Source organism: Candoia aspera, chromosome 7 (assembly GCF_035149785.1).
Source record: "Candoia aspera isolate rCanAsp1 chromosome 7, rCanAsp1.hap2, whole genome shotgun sequence".
NCBI lineage: Eukaryota > Metazoa > Chordata > Lepidosauria > Squamata > Boidae > Candoia > Candoia aspera.
Genome location: NC_086159.1, coordinates 21,705,395 through 21,723,737, shown reverse-complemented (window position 1 = coordinate 21,723,737; position 18,343 = coordinate 21,705,395). Strand labels below are relative to the sequence as shown.

General features: G+C 39.7%; 1 protein-coding gene across 2 annotated transcripts in view; it reads left to right on the top strand.

Moving 5' to 3' along the window:
- HIPK2 (homeodomain interacting protein kinase 2) overlaps positions 1-18,343 on the top strand; it is a 154,781-nt gene that overhangs the window by 61,698 nt on the left and 74,740 nt on the right. For both annotated transcript variants that reach the window (XM_063308377.1, XM_063308376.1), the window contains exon 2: positions 1,465-2,557. In XM_063308377.1, the coding sequence (XP_063164447.1) occupies positions 1,465-2,557 (1,093 nt within the window). The remainder of the gene's footprint in view (positions 1-1,464; positions 2,558-18,343) is intronic.

Here is an 18,343-nt window from a genome sequence, read left to right as displayed (position 1 = left end):
TGAGGACCCAGTTGAAAGCACAGGTGTCCATCTATAAAGTCCTCCATGTCTTTGGAACCCCATTACTGAAGGAAGACCTCCTTTTATTTCTTCTTATACAAACTGCTGATTCAGCACAGCTTTTGTTATGTCCATTTGGAATAGCTTCTCCAGAGCTCTCCATTTGGTATCTGCTCTGATACCTTCTACTCTCTCAGACCTTTTATCTTAGGTTGAGTAGTTTTCTCTATGTGGTATTTTATTTATATCTAATACGCAAGCAGACACATTCATGTCATAGACACACACAGTGTACTTATTTTAATCTCTGTGCTAATTGTTATTTTATTATGTTTTAAATTGCAGTGAATTTTGCTTCAGTTTTTATTCGTTGACTGTTTTTATTCTCAGTGGCTCAAGTGCTTTTTGCTCTAGTGTGATTAACACAGCTGAGAAATAAAATAATGAATTCACGACTAATTGCTCCAGCATCATCCAGGGATTTAGTAATTGATCTATTTCAGTCTTCTGTGACTGCTGGGTGGATCCTTTTGACCCTTCCTTTAAAATTACTATCTATTGGTAATGATGTCACTGCTGGGAAGGCAGCTTTGATTCAAGTTCATCAACCATAAAAGTAATATTAAGTAGATGTCTTGTGAGTTGCCAAATCAGCAGTAAAATAAAATTCAGCTTTATGACATATTTTCAAGTAATACCTTTTTTCCCTAGGGCAGCAAATAGCCTTTTAGGATTACACTGGGAAAATGCCATTGAGGTGAAAAGATTTAAACTCTTCCCCAGTGTTTTAATTATAATATAGATCCCTACCACCCCCACATGCACTGTCTCTCTCTCACACACACACACTAGTCCTGCCATGGATCTCAAATATCTTGTCACATTTGGAACATTAACATTTTGTAAGATGGCAGGAGTCAATTTTGTGAGATGGCAGCTATATAAATATAATGAATAAAAATAAAATAAATCAATAAATTTATTTTCAAATTTAGTGATCCTTGCTAGTATTTAGAGGCCTAGTAGAAAGCCTTAATTTTCTGTCTTGAACCAAATGTAACTTCTGTAACACTAGGCAAATGAGAGGTTTTGCATTAACAGAAAAGCTCTACCACCCCTTCATCATAGAGAAAGGAGAGTAGCAAAGAATCTATGAAGGGTGTGGGGTCATCCGAAATGTGACACCTGCTGTTAGGAACATTTTTCCTAAACAGCTTAAGCCATCATTTATGTTTTTCATAATGGTTTTTTTTCCAGTCATACTGGTGTGCATTGTCTAAATATATTGGCTGAGTAGATGTTATTGTGATTTTACCTTTTGTGACTTTTGTTCATTATGGATTTTAACTGTATTATTACTGGTTTTAAAGGTTAAAATGTTGTATATAACCTTGAGTAATTTGGAATTAATGTTGGAATTAATATTACAACTTCACTATTGTTTCCTCTTGTCTCCTGGTACAGGTATGGCCTCCCATGTGCAAGTTTTCTCCCCTCATACTCTTCAATCAAGTGCCTTCTGTAGCGTGAAGAAACTAAAAGTAGAACCAAGTTCTAACTGGGATATGACTGGGTACGGCACACATAGCAAAGTCTACAGTCAGAGCAAAAACGTGCAATCTTCTCAAGCGGCCGCTGCCATCAATGCCTCTCTCCAGATTCCAAACCCCAGCATCCCTTATGAGCAGACCATCATCTTCCCAGCCAGCACAGGGCACATTGTGGTGACATCCGCCAATAGCACCTCCGGTGTGGTTGCAGTATCTGGGCAGGCATTGGGTGGACCACACAACCTGATGCGTCGAAGCACTGTGAGCCTTTTGGATACCTACCAAAAATGTGGACTTAAACGCAAAAGTGAGGAAATTGAGAACACAAGCAGTGTTCAGATTATTGAAGAGCATCCACCGATGATTCAGAATAATGCCAGTGGGGCCACAGTAGCCACCACAACGACGTCCACTGCCACATCCAAAAATAGTGGCTCCAACAGTGAAGGGGATTACCAGTTGGTGCAACATGAAGTGCTATGTTCCATGACCAACACATACGAAGTATTAGAGTTTCTTGGCCGTGGTACCTTTGGGCAAGTAGTTAAATGCTGGAAACGTGGCACCAATGAAATTGTGGCCATCAAGATCCTTAAAAACCATCCTTCCTATGCCAGGCAAGGTCAGATTGAAGTGAGCATCTTGGCTCGATTAAGCACTGAAAGTGCAGATGATTACAACTTTGTCCGAGCCTACGAATGTTTCCAGCACAAGAACCACACCTGCCTGGTTTTTGAGATGTTAGAACAGAACTTGTATGATTTTTTAAAGCAAAACAAGTTCAGTCCATTGCCCCTCAAGTACATCAGGCCAATATTACAGCAGGTAGCCACAGCTCTCATGAAATTGAAAAGCTTGGGTTTGATCCATGCTGACCTCAAGCCAGAAAATATCATGCTGGTGGATCCATCTCGGCAGCCATATAGGGTCAAGGTTATTGACTTTGGCTCTGCTAGTCACGTGTCAAAAGCTGTGTGCTCAACTTACCTTCAGTCCAGATACTACAGGTAAGAGACCTCAGGCAAATGGATTAGACTACATTATTCCTTGAAAGCTTTTAACCCTGCAGATAAACAGATGGAATGCTATTTGATTCCTTATGCCACTTAATCTTGATAGCTGCAGTATTATATGTCTATGGCAATGTGAAGTAGTGGTAAAGTGGCATCAGGGCAGCATCAAGACAGCATATCTCTTTTTTCTAGCATGCAGCAGTGGTGGTGCAGAAAAGTCTTGAGTTCCTCCTCTAGCTTCTTGGTACAGTCTTCCAGAGGAAGTTTCTTATAGTGTGACATTTCATTGGATTATGCTGTAAATTAATTAGTTTGCCCATAAGGTGCCGAAGGACACTGTTGTTTTAGATCTAGCAGACTAGCAAGGTTACGATTCCAGAAATAATCAGTGAGGTGATTCTTCATTCGGATAGATTTGATCACAATATACCATGGGCATTCTCATTGTGTCTCACATTTTAAATGCAACAGTTTTGCCTGTAAAAATTCAGGTAATGGCAGCTCTTATGAAGACCCTGGCAGGATGCACAGAGGACTGGTAGAGCCATTTGTCAGTCCTGTTGCTCTTTAAAGGTAAAGGTAAAGGTTTCCCTTGACGTAAAGTCCAGTCGTGTCCGACTCTAGGGGGCGGTGCTCATCTCCGTTTCAAAGCCTTGGAGCCGGCGTTGTCATAGACACTTCCGGGTCATGTGGCCAGCACGACTCACGGAACGCCGTTACCTTCCCGCCGAAGCGGTACCAATTAATCTACTCACATTTGCATGTTTTCGAACTGCTTGGTGTGCAGGAGCTGGGACGAGCAACGGGCGCTCACCCCGCTGCGCGGTTTCGAACCGCCGACCTTCCGATCGACAGCTCAGCGGTTTAACCCGCAGCGCCACCGCGTCCCTTCCCTGTTGCTCTTTACTGTCTTTTAAAATCCAGATTTCAAACACTGGATGGAAGCAATTTTCAGGGTTGGGTAAGAGTTAATTTCTAGATTGGGGGAGTTTGCACAGGGTTGGAGCAGCTGATTGTAAAGCTTCTGATGCCCAGTGATATTTTAACAACAGCAAGAAGTCAGAGGTTTCCCTGCCTCTTGCTACAATTAGATTGCACTGATGCAGAAAGCATGGGAGAAAAAGCAGATGTGAATATTGTGTGCATGCTCTGTTCTGATGCTAAAAACACATTTTTGAGCTTTAATTCTTGAAGCTGTCCCCTTGACCTGGCCACTGTTTTGTTGATGGTCCTTGAAATCTAATTTGTATTTTGTCTTTTTCAAATTATTGATCAAGACTGAAGTCCAATTCAGAGTCACTATATTTCTGCTGTTAATATATGACAGCTTTTAGGATGGCAATTAGCAAGCTGGACGGAGTGGGGATTTGTGATAACTGGAACCTAACCCTAACCCGTGATACTTCAGAGGCAGCCCAGGTCCCCAGAAGGATTTGGAATTTAGACATCTATAAAAGATCAGAATGAAAAAGGAGAAGTATTTTGTTTTCTGGGAAGAAGACATCGCAGTATTAAAATTTTTAGCCACAGTATCTGGGAAATGCCTGATAATGTTTGTGTCTCTGCAATGTTGTTTGCAGGCTTCCAGCTTCCATCACACTCATTTTAGCTAATTTCTGTATTGCAATTTGTTACAAGAAAAAAAGAAAACAGGAAGCTGAAAAAGCTAGTTAACAAAGTCATAAGAAAGATACATATTACTGGACTGGCATTTGCTGATTGTAATGGAGGTGACAGGTAAAAGGCATGTGGAACAAAAGTCTCAACCCTTAAAATAGACACTTTTATACTAGAGATAACATGGGAGCTTAGACACACTGGAAAACACTACAATTTGTTTTTATACTGAGTTTATTGCCAGATCATTAGGAAGACGGACAAAGTTGCTTTCAGAAACCATAAATTGCAGGTGAATTCACATAAAACACCAAATAAAACATGCTAACAATCAGTCCTACAGAACAGATATGGTTTTTTAAAATATTTTGTTTGTGATAATTAAATCCTGGCTTGATTGACAGTGCTTTGGAGAAAATGTTTAGGGTTGCTCCTGAAGTGGCAGAAGGGGTGATCTTGCAAGGACAGATTCTTCTCTGTAGCCTTCAGGTTAGGAGTTCTGTGCAAACAGTTCGTATACATTACTTGTTGATGGGATACTATCATTGACTGTTATTATTAACCATCAGAGATGGACCCTTTCCTGTTCCCTAAACATTTGTACCTGACAAAAGGGAAGCCGAATAGCTTCCAAGTAGCTTCCAAGAAGTTTTAGAACGTACCCTTTAACATTTTAATCAGCACACTTTTCTCTGTAGCTTGAGTCCTTCATGCTAGCACATTCAGGCCTTAAAGGCACAGTAATTGGGGCAGGAAGGAAAGGTAGAATAATAATCTGCTGGTGGAAGAATTGGCATCATTTCCTCTTTCATTGTTCAGCACTAGGAACAGAAAGAGCCATTGCTCAGATATGCAGTGTGACCTCGCCCTCTCAAATGACAGTGCCCAAATGTAGCCATCTTGGCCTATATGGGACTGACTGAACCAGGATTCAATATGATATGTATCTGCCCTAAAAATAGCCATTGACATGGTTTGTATGGTAAATCTCTGCTAAGTAACCAGATGGAAAATTTGCAACAGGGAGAGAATCTCACATGTGTGTGAGCGAACTGTTTTTTCCTCTTTTAGAACCTCAGTGTGCTACCCATAAATCACAGGGGAGGTATGTTTGGATAGATAGGGCCCAGTTCTTTGGCAAGATATTTTTAAAAGTAGCAGTTGAAACATGTAGGTTTTAATCACTTTACAGGGGTAAAGTACAATAAGAGGGAAATCCTTAGCTTAGTTATAGAATTGTTACTGTTGTTCAGTTGCTTCCAACTCTTCATGATCCTATGGACAAATTTGCCAGGATTCTCTGTCAATAATTGCCTCTTTGAGTCCTTGCAAGCTCATGCTTGTGGTAACAGTGATAGTATCTTGCCATCTGCCAGCTTTTTTTTAATTGTCCTTGATTTTTCGAAGCATGAAGGTCATGTCCTCTTTCTTCATTACATACCCAAAATAACTGAAGCTTTAGCTTAAATTGCAGTTGTAAAATAGGCACTTATAAATCCTGGGTTTAATCACTCCTAAAAGATCTTAAAATAGGAGGATCTTAAAAGTAGCTGAGTGGAGAAAGAGCCATAGCTAGGCTTAAGAACTGTTGGGTGAGAGCTGGCAACTGGAACATAGTCATGAACTAGAAGCTCAATTCACTGGTAATGTTTCTGTTAACAACTTAATAGTCTTCTAGAGTCATCAGAAAACAGCCTCGTGTGGCACAGAGTGGTAGGCAGCAGTATTGCGACGGAAACTCCCCCCACGACCCGAGTCCAATCCCAGCAGAAGCTGCATTCTCGGGTAGCTGGCTCAGGTCGACTCAGCCTTCCATCCTTCCGAGGTTGGTAAAATGAGTACCCAGCTTGCTGGGGAAGGTGACGACTGGAGAAGGCAATGGCAAACCACCCCGCTATAGTCTGCCAAGAAAATATCACGAAAGCGGCATCCCCCCAAAGGGTCAGACATGAGTCAGTGCTTGCACAGGGGACCTTTCACCTTTCACAGAGTCATCAGACCAAGGCTAAGGACAGGGTTTAGATCACTTCAGCAGAGACTATGAAGATGCTGTAAGTCACTAGTGAGGAAATGGCCACTGCAAATATTGCTGGTGACCAGGATAAGACTCAGACTGATCTGAAAACTTTTATATAGGAGAGCCAATTACCATCATGGGTGGTGTTTATGTGGATTATACAGATTCTTCATAGGGAACATCTTAGGATGTAGCTCACCACACAGGGCAGGGCACGTATACCGTACCTATGGGTTCCCAAATCCAGCCCTAGTAACTCCTCACAAAAAGACCTGCAATTTATGTCCTAATTTTGTAAGACTTCTGAATAAGCTAATCTCCAAGTGATCCTTTTGTACATTTGACAATAGTGATGTGTCCCTCCCTGCTAAATGAGCAAGGAAGAGAAGGAGATATCAGAGGGCACTTGCATCAGTCTAGAATCAGCTTCAGATCAGATTGATGATACACTATTGTCTCTGTTTGAAAAATGAGATGTTTAGTCTTTGATCACTTGTAGTGTGTTTGATATTTCAGTAAAATTAATCTTTGAATGACTGTAGCGCTGTGAGGTTTATAAGTGGTCTATTTCTCTATTTGCAGAAACCATAGTCTCATTCCACTTCCCAGCAACCAGATTTCAGCCTTTTTAGCAGACCTTTCAAGTGGAAAAATGATTTGATGGTTCCTTTCCCCCACATAGGAACCCCTCAATTTTATTTATTTATTTATTGCATATAACTAGAAGGAGAGCCAGTTTGGTGCAGTGGTTAAAGGCACCGGGCTAGAAACCAGGAGACTGTAAGTTCTAGTCCTGTCTTAGGCACGAAGTCAGCAGGGTGGCCATGGGCAGTCCGTCTCTCTCAGCCCTGGGAAGGAGGCAGCGGCAAACCACTTCTGAAAAACCTTGCCAAGAGAACTGCAGGACTTGTCCAGGCAGTCACCAGAAGTCAAAACTGACTCAAAGATGCGCGTGCATGCACACACACACACACAACTAGACAGACATGCAGAAGATGAAGTAAGGACTTGGATGAAGAAGAGAGAAGATTTTTCTTTTTACTCTAGAGCTTGTCAGAGCTTGGGGTGAGATAGCAATTAAATGAAATTCTTTGCTCCTTGTTCTCAACATTTTAAGGTTGGCAGAAGCGCAGACAATCCTGAATCATACTGAAGCTGCTTTCGAGATATTGACAAGTTAAAATGGTATTGGTGTGGCAGTGCCCAGAGAGAAGAAAAGTCCCTACTCATGATGGTTTTTGTTCCTACCTGTGTGGCTTTGGCTCTGTCCAGCTTTGGTATGTAGTGCCTACCCAAAGTTACCCTCTGAAAATAAAGCTCTTAGATCAGTAGAATATATTGTACAGTATACCCTGTTGAGCTAGGTGAGCTGAAGATCTAATTCAGTGCTGATGCACATTGTAGAATATTATTTCAGGTACACTTGTAGACCAGCTGTCACCTATGTCAGAATTCCCCAGCCAGCATAAATGTTGCTGGGAGTTTAACAAATCTAGAGGAAGTCCAGGTTGGGAATGCTGTTGTAAACATAGTTTTTCAAAGGATGTGATAATTATTCAGAGCAAGTTACACAACTGTGACTGCTTTAAAAACACAGTCTATGTTCTAGGGCTGAACATCTGTTTCACAGGCAAAAAGTCCTGAATTAAATTTCTGTCATTTCTAAATTAAAAAAAGAGAGAAAAGATAAAGTAGTAGATGCAGGAGAGATCTCAACCTAGACTTTGGAGAGTTTCTTCTTTCTCAGAAAACTTTACCATTCCTTTAGTGAAGCATTGCGTTGGATGGACAAATAGTCTGATATATATGGCAGGTTTTTGCATCTTGTTCAGGAATTTCTCATGTTTTTCCCTTGCAAATATGAAGTTAAGGTCATGCAGAGTTCTTCCATGAATCCGCCTACCGTCCGGTTACAGACAATCTACCGGTATTACAGATACGTTCCTGACAGCAGAGTTTAAGTTAGCCTGTTTTCTGAATTTTATTTATTTATTTATTTATTTTTCCAATTTATATACTTACAGATTTACAGTTGCTGACTGAATCTCCTTGTTTTAGTTCAAAGGGCCTAAACTTTGTGTAATACTATTTTCAGTCAGATTTTAGATACCTGCAAACATCCACTCTCTCAAAGAAGACTATTCTGTTACTTTGGTGGAATTCAAAGATTGCATCACAGATTAGGGCTGGGAATCAATAATCAGTGTTCCAATAGGTACAAAGAGAAGTGGATTTTTGGCTATAAATCTATTCTAAGAGTTCTTTGTGATTTTAAGACCATCTACTGCTACAGTACTATATACTTTTTTCCTTCTCTTCCCCTTGTACTTTGTTCTTAAAGTTATTTGCATTTTAAAGGACTTCCCACTTCAATTTCCAGGATCTTATCTTCCCCACCTGAAGTTTTGATCACCAGGCTAGCAGGATACAGTCAGCTGGAAGGAAGGTTTTAGGATTTCTGATGTGGCAACAGTTTTGGATTATAATTTTGTTTGAAGTCATGAATTAGTATGGAACAAAAGTCAACCCCTGCTCCGGTTTTTCAAACAAAACATGAAAAAAAAGGAAATATGCAGAATTTTATTTCTTAACCACAGAAACAAATAGAATATTTTTGTAAAGGCAGGGCTTTAAAAAAGAGAGACTTTAGAAATTGAGTCAGATGGTCAAGAGAACGTGAAAAGGCAGGACGTTCTTAGCTACTTTTCCTATTTCATACTGGGAGTGGCATTCTTTTCCGAGTGGAGTGAGACACTTTTGCAGTTTTTCTGCCTCAGGCGCAGAAGGAATGTGGCTAAGGTTTGGTGCTCTGCACCTTGATTTATAAGTTGGGGTGGAGACACAATTGTTCTCTGACTCAGGCAGGAGAAGAATTGGGTCTGCTCTGCCCAAAGCATTATCTGTCCCTGTACTTTCTCTACTGAGGCAGAATATTCACTTCTTGAGTATTTCTATTCAAACCCTGCTCTTAACTGCTGATTTATTTCCTATTTCAGTATTTCTCTTCTGCCCTAAATTCCTTGTAATTCCTAACCTATACTTTAATGTTCCTTGGCTATGTGTTCCCCAGATATAAAATGGAATTTGTGCTGGTCTTAAAACAGTTTTTGATCAGCAGCATAAAACAATCGTCTTTCCCTTTTTTTTTAAAGAGTGAGAGCAGTACTGGAGAAATAGGCTCCCCCCACCCCTCTGTATAGTATTCATAATTTTATAATCCTCATGTCACATTATATTTATCAGCTTCAGTGCTTTAGCTTTTTCCTTTCAGGGAAGATGCCATAATAGTTCTTTCTGTGGCTTTCCAAGCTCCGATTCTTGCTCTGCCATCTATTTGGATTATTGTTGAAATGCTTTCAGGTAGCAACCCTGAATAGTCTATCTTCACTTATGGTTAAGTCCAGTTTGCACTGATGTTTGCTGAAATGGTTCAAGTAAAGAACATCCCTCAAGTTTGGAGGCAGACGTATTGCAAACAACATTTAGTCTTTGATAGGAAATACATTCTGTACTGTATTTGGAAAAGCTCTTTATGCTTTGCTTTCCTTGATGATGTTACTGGCCATGTGAATTTTGCTGGATTGTTAGTGACATAAACTAGAGTCCCTAATGCTTTAAAATAGGGCCAGCAACTTCTTCAGATGATGGCCACCATTACATGATTTCACCCAATGTTACAGGCAATGTTGGGTTTCTCTCCAGGAGACTAAACTGGAACCAGTTTAACAGGCACACAAGAAACTTTTGATAAGTAACTTATTATAGAAAATCTGAGAAGCCATTATGAAAGAATTCCAGTAACTAGTGTGTAACAAAAGTGAGTTCTCTATATATTGAGACCCAAGTTCAAATACTTAGGCCTCTTCCTCTTGCCTAAATGATGTAATGAACTGGATTATCCCTATTTGGCAGGAGCCCAGTTTCCATCTGCTTCTTGTTTTGGTAATGGTTAGAGCCGTTATGATTTCTTCAAATCGTATGAGAATTAACTGAGAATTCTCTGTGACTGGCATCCCCTGAATCAATCAATCAATTCTATTTTTTTCAAAAACAGAAATGGTCAAAAACTCATGTAGATTTCATGTGAACTCCGATTTAGCAATCATGAAAGTCTGGCCATTGTATTTCAAATTTTAAGTCAAAACCAAAAAAAGGTTCTTGAACACCATCTAGTGGCATTATTTAGTACTCTTAGGGTTCTGCCCTCTTTTCCACGACCTTGCATCTGAATTAGTTGCAGATCGAATGGTTGAGGGTTAATGAAGATGTATTGACCCAAAGGGATAGACTGGTGCAGAAGCTCACCTAGAAGAGCTTGGGGTTACATGGTCACTGTCCAGTGGTAGCAGCTCAAGAGACCTGTCCATGAGCCCCATGCTGCTGTTCTACCAATAAAGCTAAGTAGGACACACTATAAGACAATGGAAAATTTTCTTCTGATGTAATGGTTAGAGTAGCCTCCCCACCTTGTGGCCCTCTGGTTGTGTTGGGACCACAGCTCTTAGAATTCAGAGCTCAGGAGGGATTGCCATGAAGCATGTACAACTTATGCATCTTCCTGGTTGTTTTAAGCATGGAGAATGGAGCAGCACTGGAAGGTACAAGACTTGTACATTTGTATGGCAGGTGTAGAGAAACTGACCAGTCAGGCTCAACAAACCTCACTGCAGGAAAAGATACAGAAATAAATAAACATTTTCCGTTCCATGGCAGTAGTCATCAGTATCAGCCATGGAACTGATCATCCAGAGGTGGTGGACTCTCTTCAGCAGACCTGTCAGAGCTGGACAGCATGCCTCTGGGATGCTTTAATTTGGATTCCTGCAGTGAAAAGAGGAATGGATGCAGTGGTGTAAATCAACTCATATGATTCTGTCTCTGATAGAAATCAGAGGCAGCAACTGTTAAGTATTTAAGTCCCCTTCCTTGTATGGGTGGGAGGGAGAAGGAGAAGAGACAACTTCTTGGCAAAATACTTCTTGATTGCCAATTCTCTCAGCTGACTGCTGCTAAGAGACTCAAAGCATCAAGCCAAGGGGAAAATGTCATGCTTCACTGTAAAATTAATGGAGACAAAATCAGATGAAACACATCTTTTAGCAGAGGAGTGTGTAGGTAGGAGAGAGCTTCTATATTTATTTATTTTTATTCCTAAGAGATGCTTTTTTCCTAGTTGCTAAAACACAGAGGTAATTATTTCCAAGAACACACTAGAAACAAATCTGTTAGGCAAAATATGTACTGCTTGGAAAAATGTTACTTCCTGGTAGCATGTTCCTGTATATTTATTATGTATATTATTTATAGAATTATCAGGAATAAAAATATGAAAATGACATGATCCAAATGCCTTAACATCTAGAAAAATTCATGATGACTAATGAATTTTATTCATTTACAAATGGGATAATTTTTTCTGTTTCTCATTAAAGTTGACATTTATTATTGTAGTCACTGAAAACTTCATACTGCCATCAATAGTATCCCATTGTTATAGTATCATCAACAACTGTAGCACTTTTAACCCTTAAAATAGACCCATGCTCTGAGCAGATTGTATTTAAAATTGAAACTTTTTTTTAATGATGTGACTAAAGATAAAATCAGCAGCCAACAGCTGGGGTGTTCAGCTGTGTGAAATGGAGTTGTGCTTTTATGATCATCAGAAACATAACAAATATACAGAGATAAATGCAGGTTTAGGAAGGATAAGGCTGCATCAATACTGAACAATGTAAGAAAGGCAGGATTCCAGGAAGAGGCAGCACTACTTCTTAGCAGTGTCCAGGAAATTGTAAAATTAAGAAGGGTTTTTTCAGGAAACAGAAAGGCTATCCTAATAAAGAGAACAAACAGAGCACAAACTGTGGCAGAGAAGTTTTTAAGATGAAAAGGAAGGAAGGAAGGAAGGAAGGAAGGAAGGAAGGAAGGAAGGAAGGAAGGAAGGAAGGAAGGAAGGAAGGGGACCATATGGTAAAAAGTCTGAAGGGGAACAGTAACAACTTTTTAAGTATATTCAAAGCAGAAAACTAACCAGGGCAGTTGTTAGGCTGTTAGGGCTGAAAAGGATCCTCAAGGGGATATGACGGATGGAGAGAAGTGAATGAATTGTCTTCATCTTTTAGCCTTCTGGAAGGCTGTGAAGACCTGGCTAGGATGGGGGCTGAGCCAGGAGGTTAATAGCTGGTTGGTCCGGCTCCTGGTGGGAAGGTTTTCTCTGTTTCTATTGGTTGGTGTGAGCCGCCTAGGATTACTATGTGAGAAAGGCAGCCATATCAGTTCTTCAAATAAATTAATATAAATAAATATTTTCATACCACTACAATAATGTATCTATACTGTACTGGCTGATCCCTGATTGAGAGTCCACCAGTAAGTAAGACAGTTCCAGAATAAGAGAGCCTAGATTTATCGTCATGCTGAGTCAAAGTGTAATACCTACAGACGTTAAAAAAAAAATAATGCTCTGACAACCCAGGAAAAAAGTAGGAAACCAAAATCTGTTCTCATCAGAACAAGAACACTTCTGTGAAATTGCAAGATAAACATTAGAGTGCAAGTGTGTATTTTCATAATTTGGGTCAATATTTTATACTGCATCTTTCAACTACAGCTAGAATAGAGATATAAACATCGCTGGATAGAATGGTTTAGGGAAAATTTAGATTAAAAAAAGAAGTAAGCAAATAAATCCATCTTGTTTCTGGGTCATTTCTTGGCCATTGTAGGCAACATGAAAAGTGAAAGTAAACACCCCAAGTTGTGTTTAACTTCTGAACAACAAAATGGAAGTGGCTATCCCTTGCTCTTTCTGAAATGCATTTTCAATTTCCTCGTTTAGCCCACAGTCCTGTTTTTTTTCCCTTGGGTGTTCTCCAGCCAAGAACTGGGGCTATCGAATTGGACCCTGCTTTTTTATTTTTGCTTGAGACCAGCCACAATTGGCTTGGCACTGCTATCTGTTTCAGGATGACATGACGGGTCCTGTAAATGCAAAGGGAGAAGGGAAGAGTAGAACATACAGTAGGTACTAATTCCATTTCGGACCTGTGTGTAGTACACTGGAAGGTTAGAATTTGGGGAGGCATAACTTTTATTTTTGTAGTCAATTATTTTTAGTTTGGAGTCATAGGTCAATGACTTTTGTCCAGCAAGTTTAATTTGTCTATTGATTGATTACCAAAGAGGTATTACTTTTTCCCCTACTATAAAGCGGATCTTCTGTCAGCCCAACATGGCAATGACAATTCTAAACTGAGAGCATGTTAACAAATCACAGCAGAGAACACAACAATCCATTACCATCCAGGAATGAAAGGGATCTATGGGAGAATTCTAAGGAGGGGAGTCAAATGAGTTGATGGAATGGAGAAAGTTTTCAAGGAGAATGAAATGGTTTGATGAAGTAGAAAGAATATGTGGAGCAGCATAAAAGGAAAAAGCTCAATTTTTCAGTATTTGGCAGGACTCCGAAGCCTACCCCTAATTCTAAACTTATGACTACTGTTGCATAGTGATTCAAGCTGTGCATGGATCTATGCATAACTATTATCTTAACTTGCAGTGTGCTACATAACCATTCGTTTCTGCTTCAGAACTGATCGCCAAAGCAGAATTTACGTAGTTTAGATAGGATTATGGATTATGGCTTCATGTATCAAGCAGTCAGAATACCATATCCAAGAACAAACCTAGGTTTAAAATTGGTTTATGATTCTTGCTAGTTTGGGCAGAATATTAATATATCAATACTTTACATGTTTCGATATCCGCTCAGCTACATGCTCCAGCAAAGAGCTTTGCAGATTGCTTTTAATAAACCAATATTCTGGCTCACCATTACATGTAAACATACTGTAGCTTGTGTCTATGCTGCTACGTATGTGCTAGTTATTTCTACACAGCAAGGATAGAAGCAGTTTTCTAGTACTTAGTTGTCCCTGATTGATTATTGACCCTCATTGGAATGCAGGGAATAGTTTGCCAGAATATTGTCAAACATTCTGTTTCTTTTGTGAAGGCAAACAGAAAGAAATACTTCTTCACTGAGCTTAGAAAACTACTTGCCATAAAATGTGGCCACTACCTTAGATGGCTCTAAAAGAAACTTGGTATATTGATGGAGAGTGTGATTGTCTGGGGTGGCGTGAAGAAGCTCCACTGCTTGACCACTTTGAGGATCTCAGCTCAAAGATTGCCTTGCATTTAGCAGTGTGAAGCAGTATAAGAATTTTGGTTCAAACTGTGGTTTTCTCTGTGCTAAGGCACTGCAGCACAGTTGGCTGGTATCATTTTGAGGGGATATGAAGATTCATATGCGCTGCAGTTTTATGCATAGCAAAGTAAAATCATTTATACGGAGAGATTTACTTCATTTCCTATGGAAATACAGATATGGCAGGAAAACATGAATTAGTTACAAAGAAAAGATGATAATTTTGGACTCATTCCATGAACAAGGTGGAGGGGTTCTACCATAAAAGCCTCACCTCAAGACACCTTGGTTGCAACAGTGCCAGATTTTGTGGTAGAACCTCCTTCCTGGAATTCAGAACAAAGTTGTCAATTCATAATACAGCATATGCTCCTTAAAATTGGGATGTTCTCCCCAATTGTGGGGATAGAACTCTGGACAAAATGTTTTTATAAATCGTAATAAAGTCATCGTCCTGAGTTTGTGATGCTGATTTTATAATGTATAATTTGTGTTATCTGCATTTATTTCCCTACATTCACCTTCTCAGACACCCTCACTGGGGCAGAATAGCTTATTTGTGTTCACATATAAGATTCTACAAGCTGGAACTTTACGAAGGAGGGTAAACCACCAAATAATTATGAGACTTAGTAGGCAAGCATAGTAGGACAATGATGTTTTGTTCACCTTGACCAGTGATTAGGAGTAAATGCCTAGGTGTTCCATTAGCAATCCCAAGAGCTAATTAGTTTTTAGCACTCCCTTGTTTTTTATCTTAAACATGACATAGGAGATGCCTGGGACAGAAGTGTGAGACTTTCTCAGCTTGTCAATACAGGTAGGTAAAAATGAACAAGTTTGCAAAATGCCCCATTGTATTCCATGAAAACAGAAGGCCTAGTTTTTTTTTACTGGTATTATATTTTTAAAGTACATGCTGGAAAGCAGTCTTGTTGTATAAAAAGATTGCAGGCTGTGTTTACTGTAAGAGAAGAAGAATGCATAGCAAAGGCAAAATGTGGGAAATAACAGCTCATTATTGCTGAGACAACAGTAGATACATACATACGAAAAAAGGATGAAGTAATAAGGACTTTCCCATGGTGCAAGGAAATTATGAGATGACTGGAATCTGTTTGCTTGGGAAGAAATGAATAAACCAACTGGGCTTACTATGAATAGGGTCCAACAAGGGGAGGAATGCCATCTGTTCTATAGACTGTTCCTATTTCAGGAACTCTGTCCACAAAACAGAGAAAATGCTATTATGTACAGAATTGTCCATTTTATTGGTGGATAAGGACACCACGATTTCAATTAATCCTGTCCTCTGTTTTTTTAATGTACGAGCTGTGAGGGCGGGAATTCAGACTCTCCAAAATAAGGGTTATAGCAAATACTTCTGAGAAAGGAAAAAAGAAGGATACTAGTAAGCTTTACTCTGTATAACTATTACACATAGCCTTATTTTGAATCAACTGCTGGATGATGTAATGCCCACAGCAATACTGGTTGGTTTTTCAACCGTAACTGTAATTAATAGCTACTCCTAATGTTAATGGCTATAGTGGGATTATAGTAAATTCCTCAATTCCACACACTTACCTTTCCTAACCTGAGGTTCTCCAGATCTGTTGGAATCCTCCACAATTTCCAACCAGCCTTGCCATCAGCAACTGGAAGGCATCGTGGTATAAGGCAGTTCCTTATTGGAGAGTATTTTGATGACGTAGGCACCACCTACGTCATCAAAATACTTCCCCCATCCCCCATTGATGCCTTTGCTTGATACCCTGACATGAAGGGATCCCAGTAGAACATTAATTTTCTTACCTCTCATCCCATGAAGCAAATGCCTTCAGCCAAATATATCAAGCTTGTGTGTTCCTCCATTATTGTCATTCATCCCAACCAATTTATTCCAACCCATTTGATCAAGGAGCAAACCTCATTGGCTAGGTTTACAACATGCACTAAACCTTAATGTGTGTTGTTGCTTTTGGCTTAATGTGTAGTGAAGCTATACTTTCAGTTGAAGCTCTAGATGAAATTATGTCTTTATGGGCCAAACAGCTCGATAGCATTGGTTTTCCAGAGAAAACTCCAGTGATGCTCACTTGCTGCACCATATTTTTTTTTTATGGTAATGGTAGTTGCTATTTTTATGATTTTCATATTTATTTTTGTTTGAACCTACTGTGAATGTTTTCATCTTTTAAACTGCCAAGAGTCATAGAAGCATAAAATCATAGGGTTGGGAGGGATTTGGGAGGTCTTCTAGTCAGTCTCCTGTGGCAGGTTTCCTCAGACCATCCAGACAAATGGTAGTCCACCTTTTGTTTGAAAAACTCCAGTGATGGGACTTCCTCATCACTGGAGCAGATTGTTCCACTCCTTAATAGCTCTTGCGGTCAGGAAATTGGTCCTTATTTCAAGTTTGGATCTCCCTCTATAAAGCTCATTCCGCTCATTGGTTCTTGTTCTACCCTCAGGCACTAGGGAGAATAAATTCACACTCTGTTCCCTGAGATAACCCTTCAAGAACTGAAAGGCTGTTAGCCTTCTCTTCTTTAGACTAAAGATACCCAGTTATTTTAATCATTCTTCATTGAAATTAGCCCTAAGCCCCTCATCATCTTTATGCACTCTTTCTAGTTCCTCAGCATCCTTCTTACAATGCAGCAACCAAAATGGACATGGTATTCCAGGTGCAGGCTGACCCATGCACTGCAGAGCAGAATGATCACTTCCTTTGATCTTGACATTATACCTGTGTTGATGCAGTCCAAGACTGCACTGGCTGTTTTGGCAACTTGCAGCACACTGCTGGCTCATGCTTAATTTGTGGTATACCAGCATGCCCAGATCCTTCTGACAAGTACTATTGCTGAACGAAGTACAGTCTATCTTGTACCCATGTATCTGAGTTTTTTGACTAAGTGCAGAACCTTACATTTCTTGCCATTGAACAACATTTTGTTGGAAAGGGCCCAGCTTTGATCATTTCTGGGGTGTAAGCAGTCCTCCACAGTCTTGCATCATCTGCAGATTTGCTTTGCCTCCCCTCTCTACGCTCATTTGAGTCATTAATAATGACTTGGTTGTGAGATTGGGGTAGGGTAGAAATTAAATAAATAAATAAGTGTTAAAAATCAATAAAAATTCTGCACTACAGAAATGCTATGTACCTTAGGCACATTTGCATTTCTTTTCTATTATTTGTCTTATTACATGTCTTGATCCATCTGCATCAGACAGACAGCTTAACTTGTATTCTGTGGGTGGCAATGCATCTATATAGGTCCCTTCTGTGCTCCTTACAGTCCTCACCCATGCTCTCCTTAGAAGTCACTGAATACATGTTTGATCAGACCCAATGTCTCTCTAGTCTAGCATCTTTTCTCTCAGTAGCAAATGGTTGCTTATTGGAAACCTAGAAAGAGGACATAAATCCACTAGCCCCTTCCTATTTTTGTTCCCCAGCAACTGCTATGTAGAAGCACATTGCTTCCAATATTTAAAGTAATGTATAATCATTATGATCTTACTTTGCAATTTTTTAAAGAATATTGGACAGGATTGAAGCAAAGGGCAACTAATGGTAGCATGATGCCATCCCAGGAAGGCAGACAAGCAGGAACATTAAAGTATTGGGTCTCAGGAGGTCACAATTAAAAATGTGTGTGCTTTTTCTAATCTCTTATGTTCCCAACCATCTATTGCAATGCCCAGCTGAATGTCTTTGGAAGTTCATAAGCAGATCATTAAAGCAAAAAATATTCTGTTTCTTGCTTTTCGGGAACAACTATTTAGTGGTATATTGTCTAAACCCAGAGGGCATATAATCATGGTGGCTTGTAACTACTGATAGATGCTTTGGAACTGTGGTGTTGGAGGAAAATTCTGAGAGTGCCTTGGACTGCAAGAAGATCAAACCAGTCCATACTCC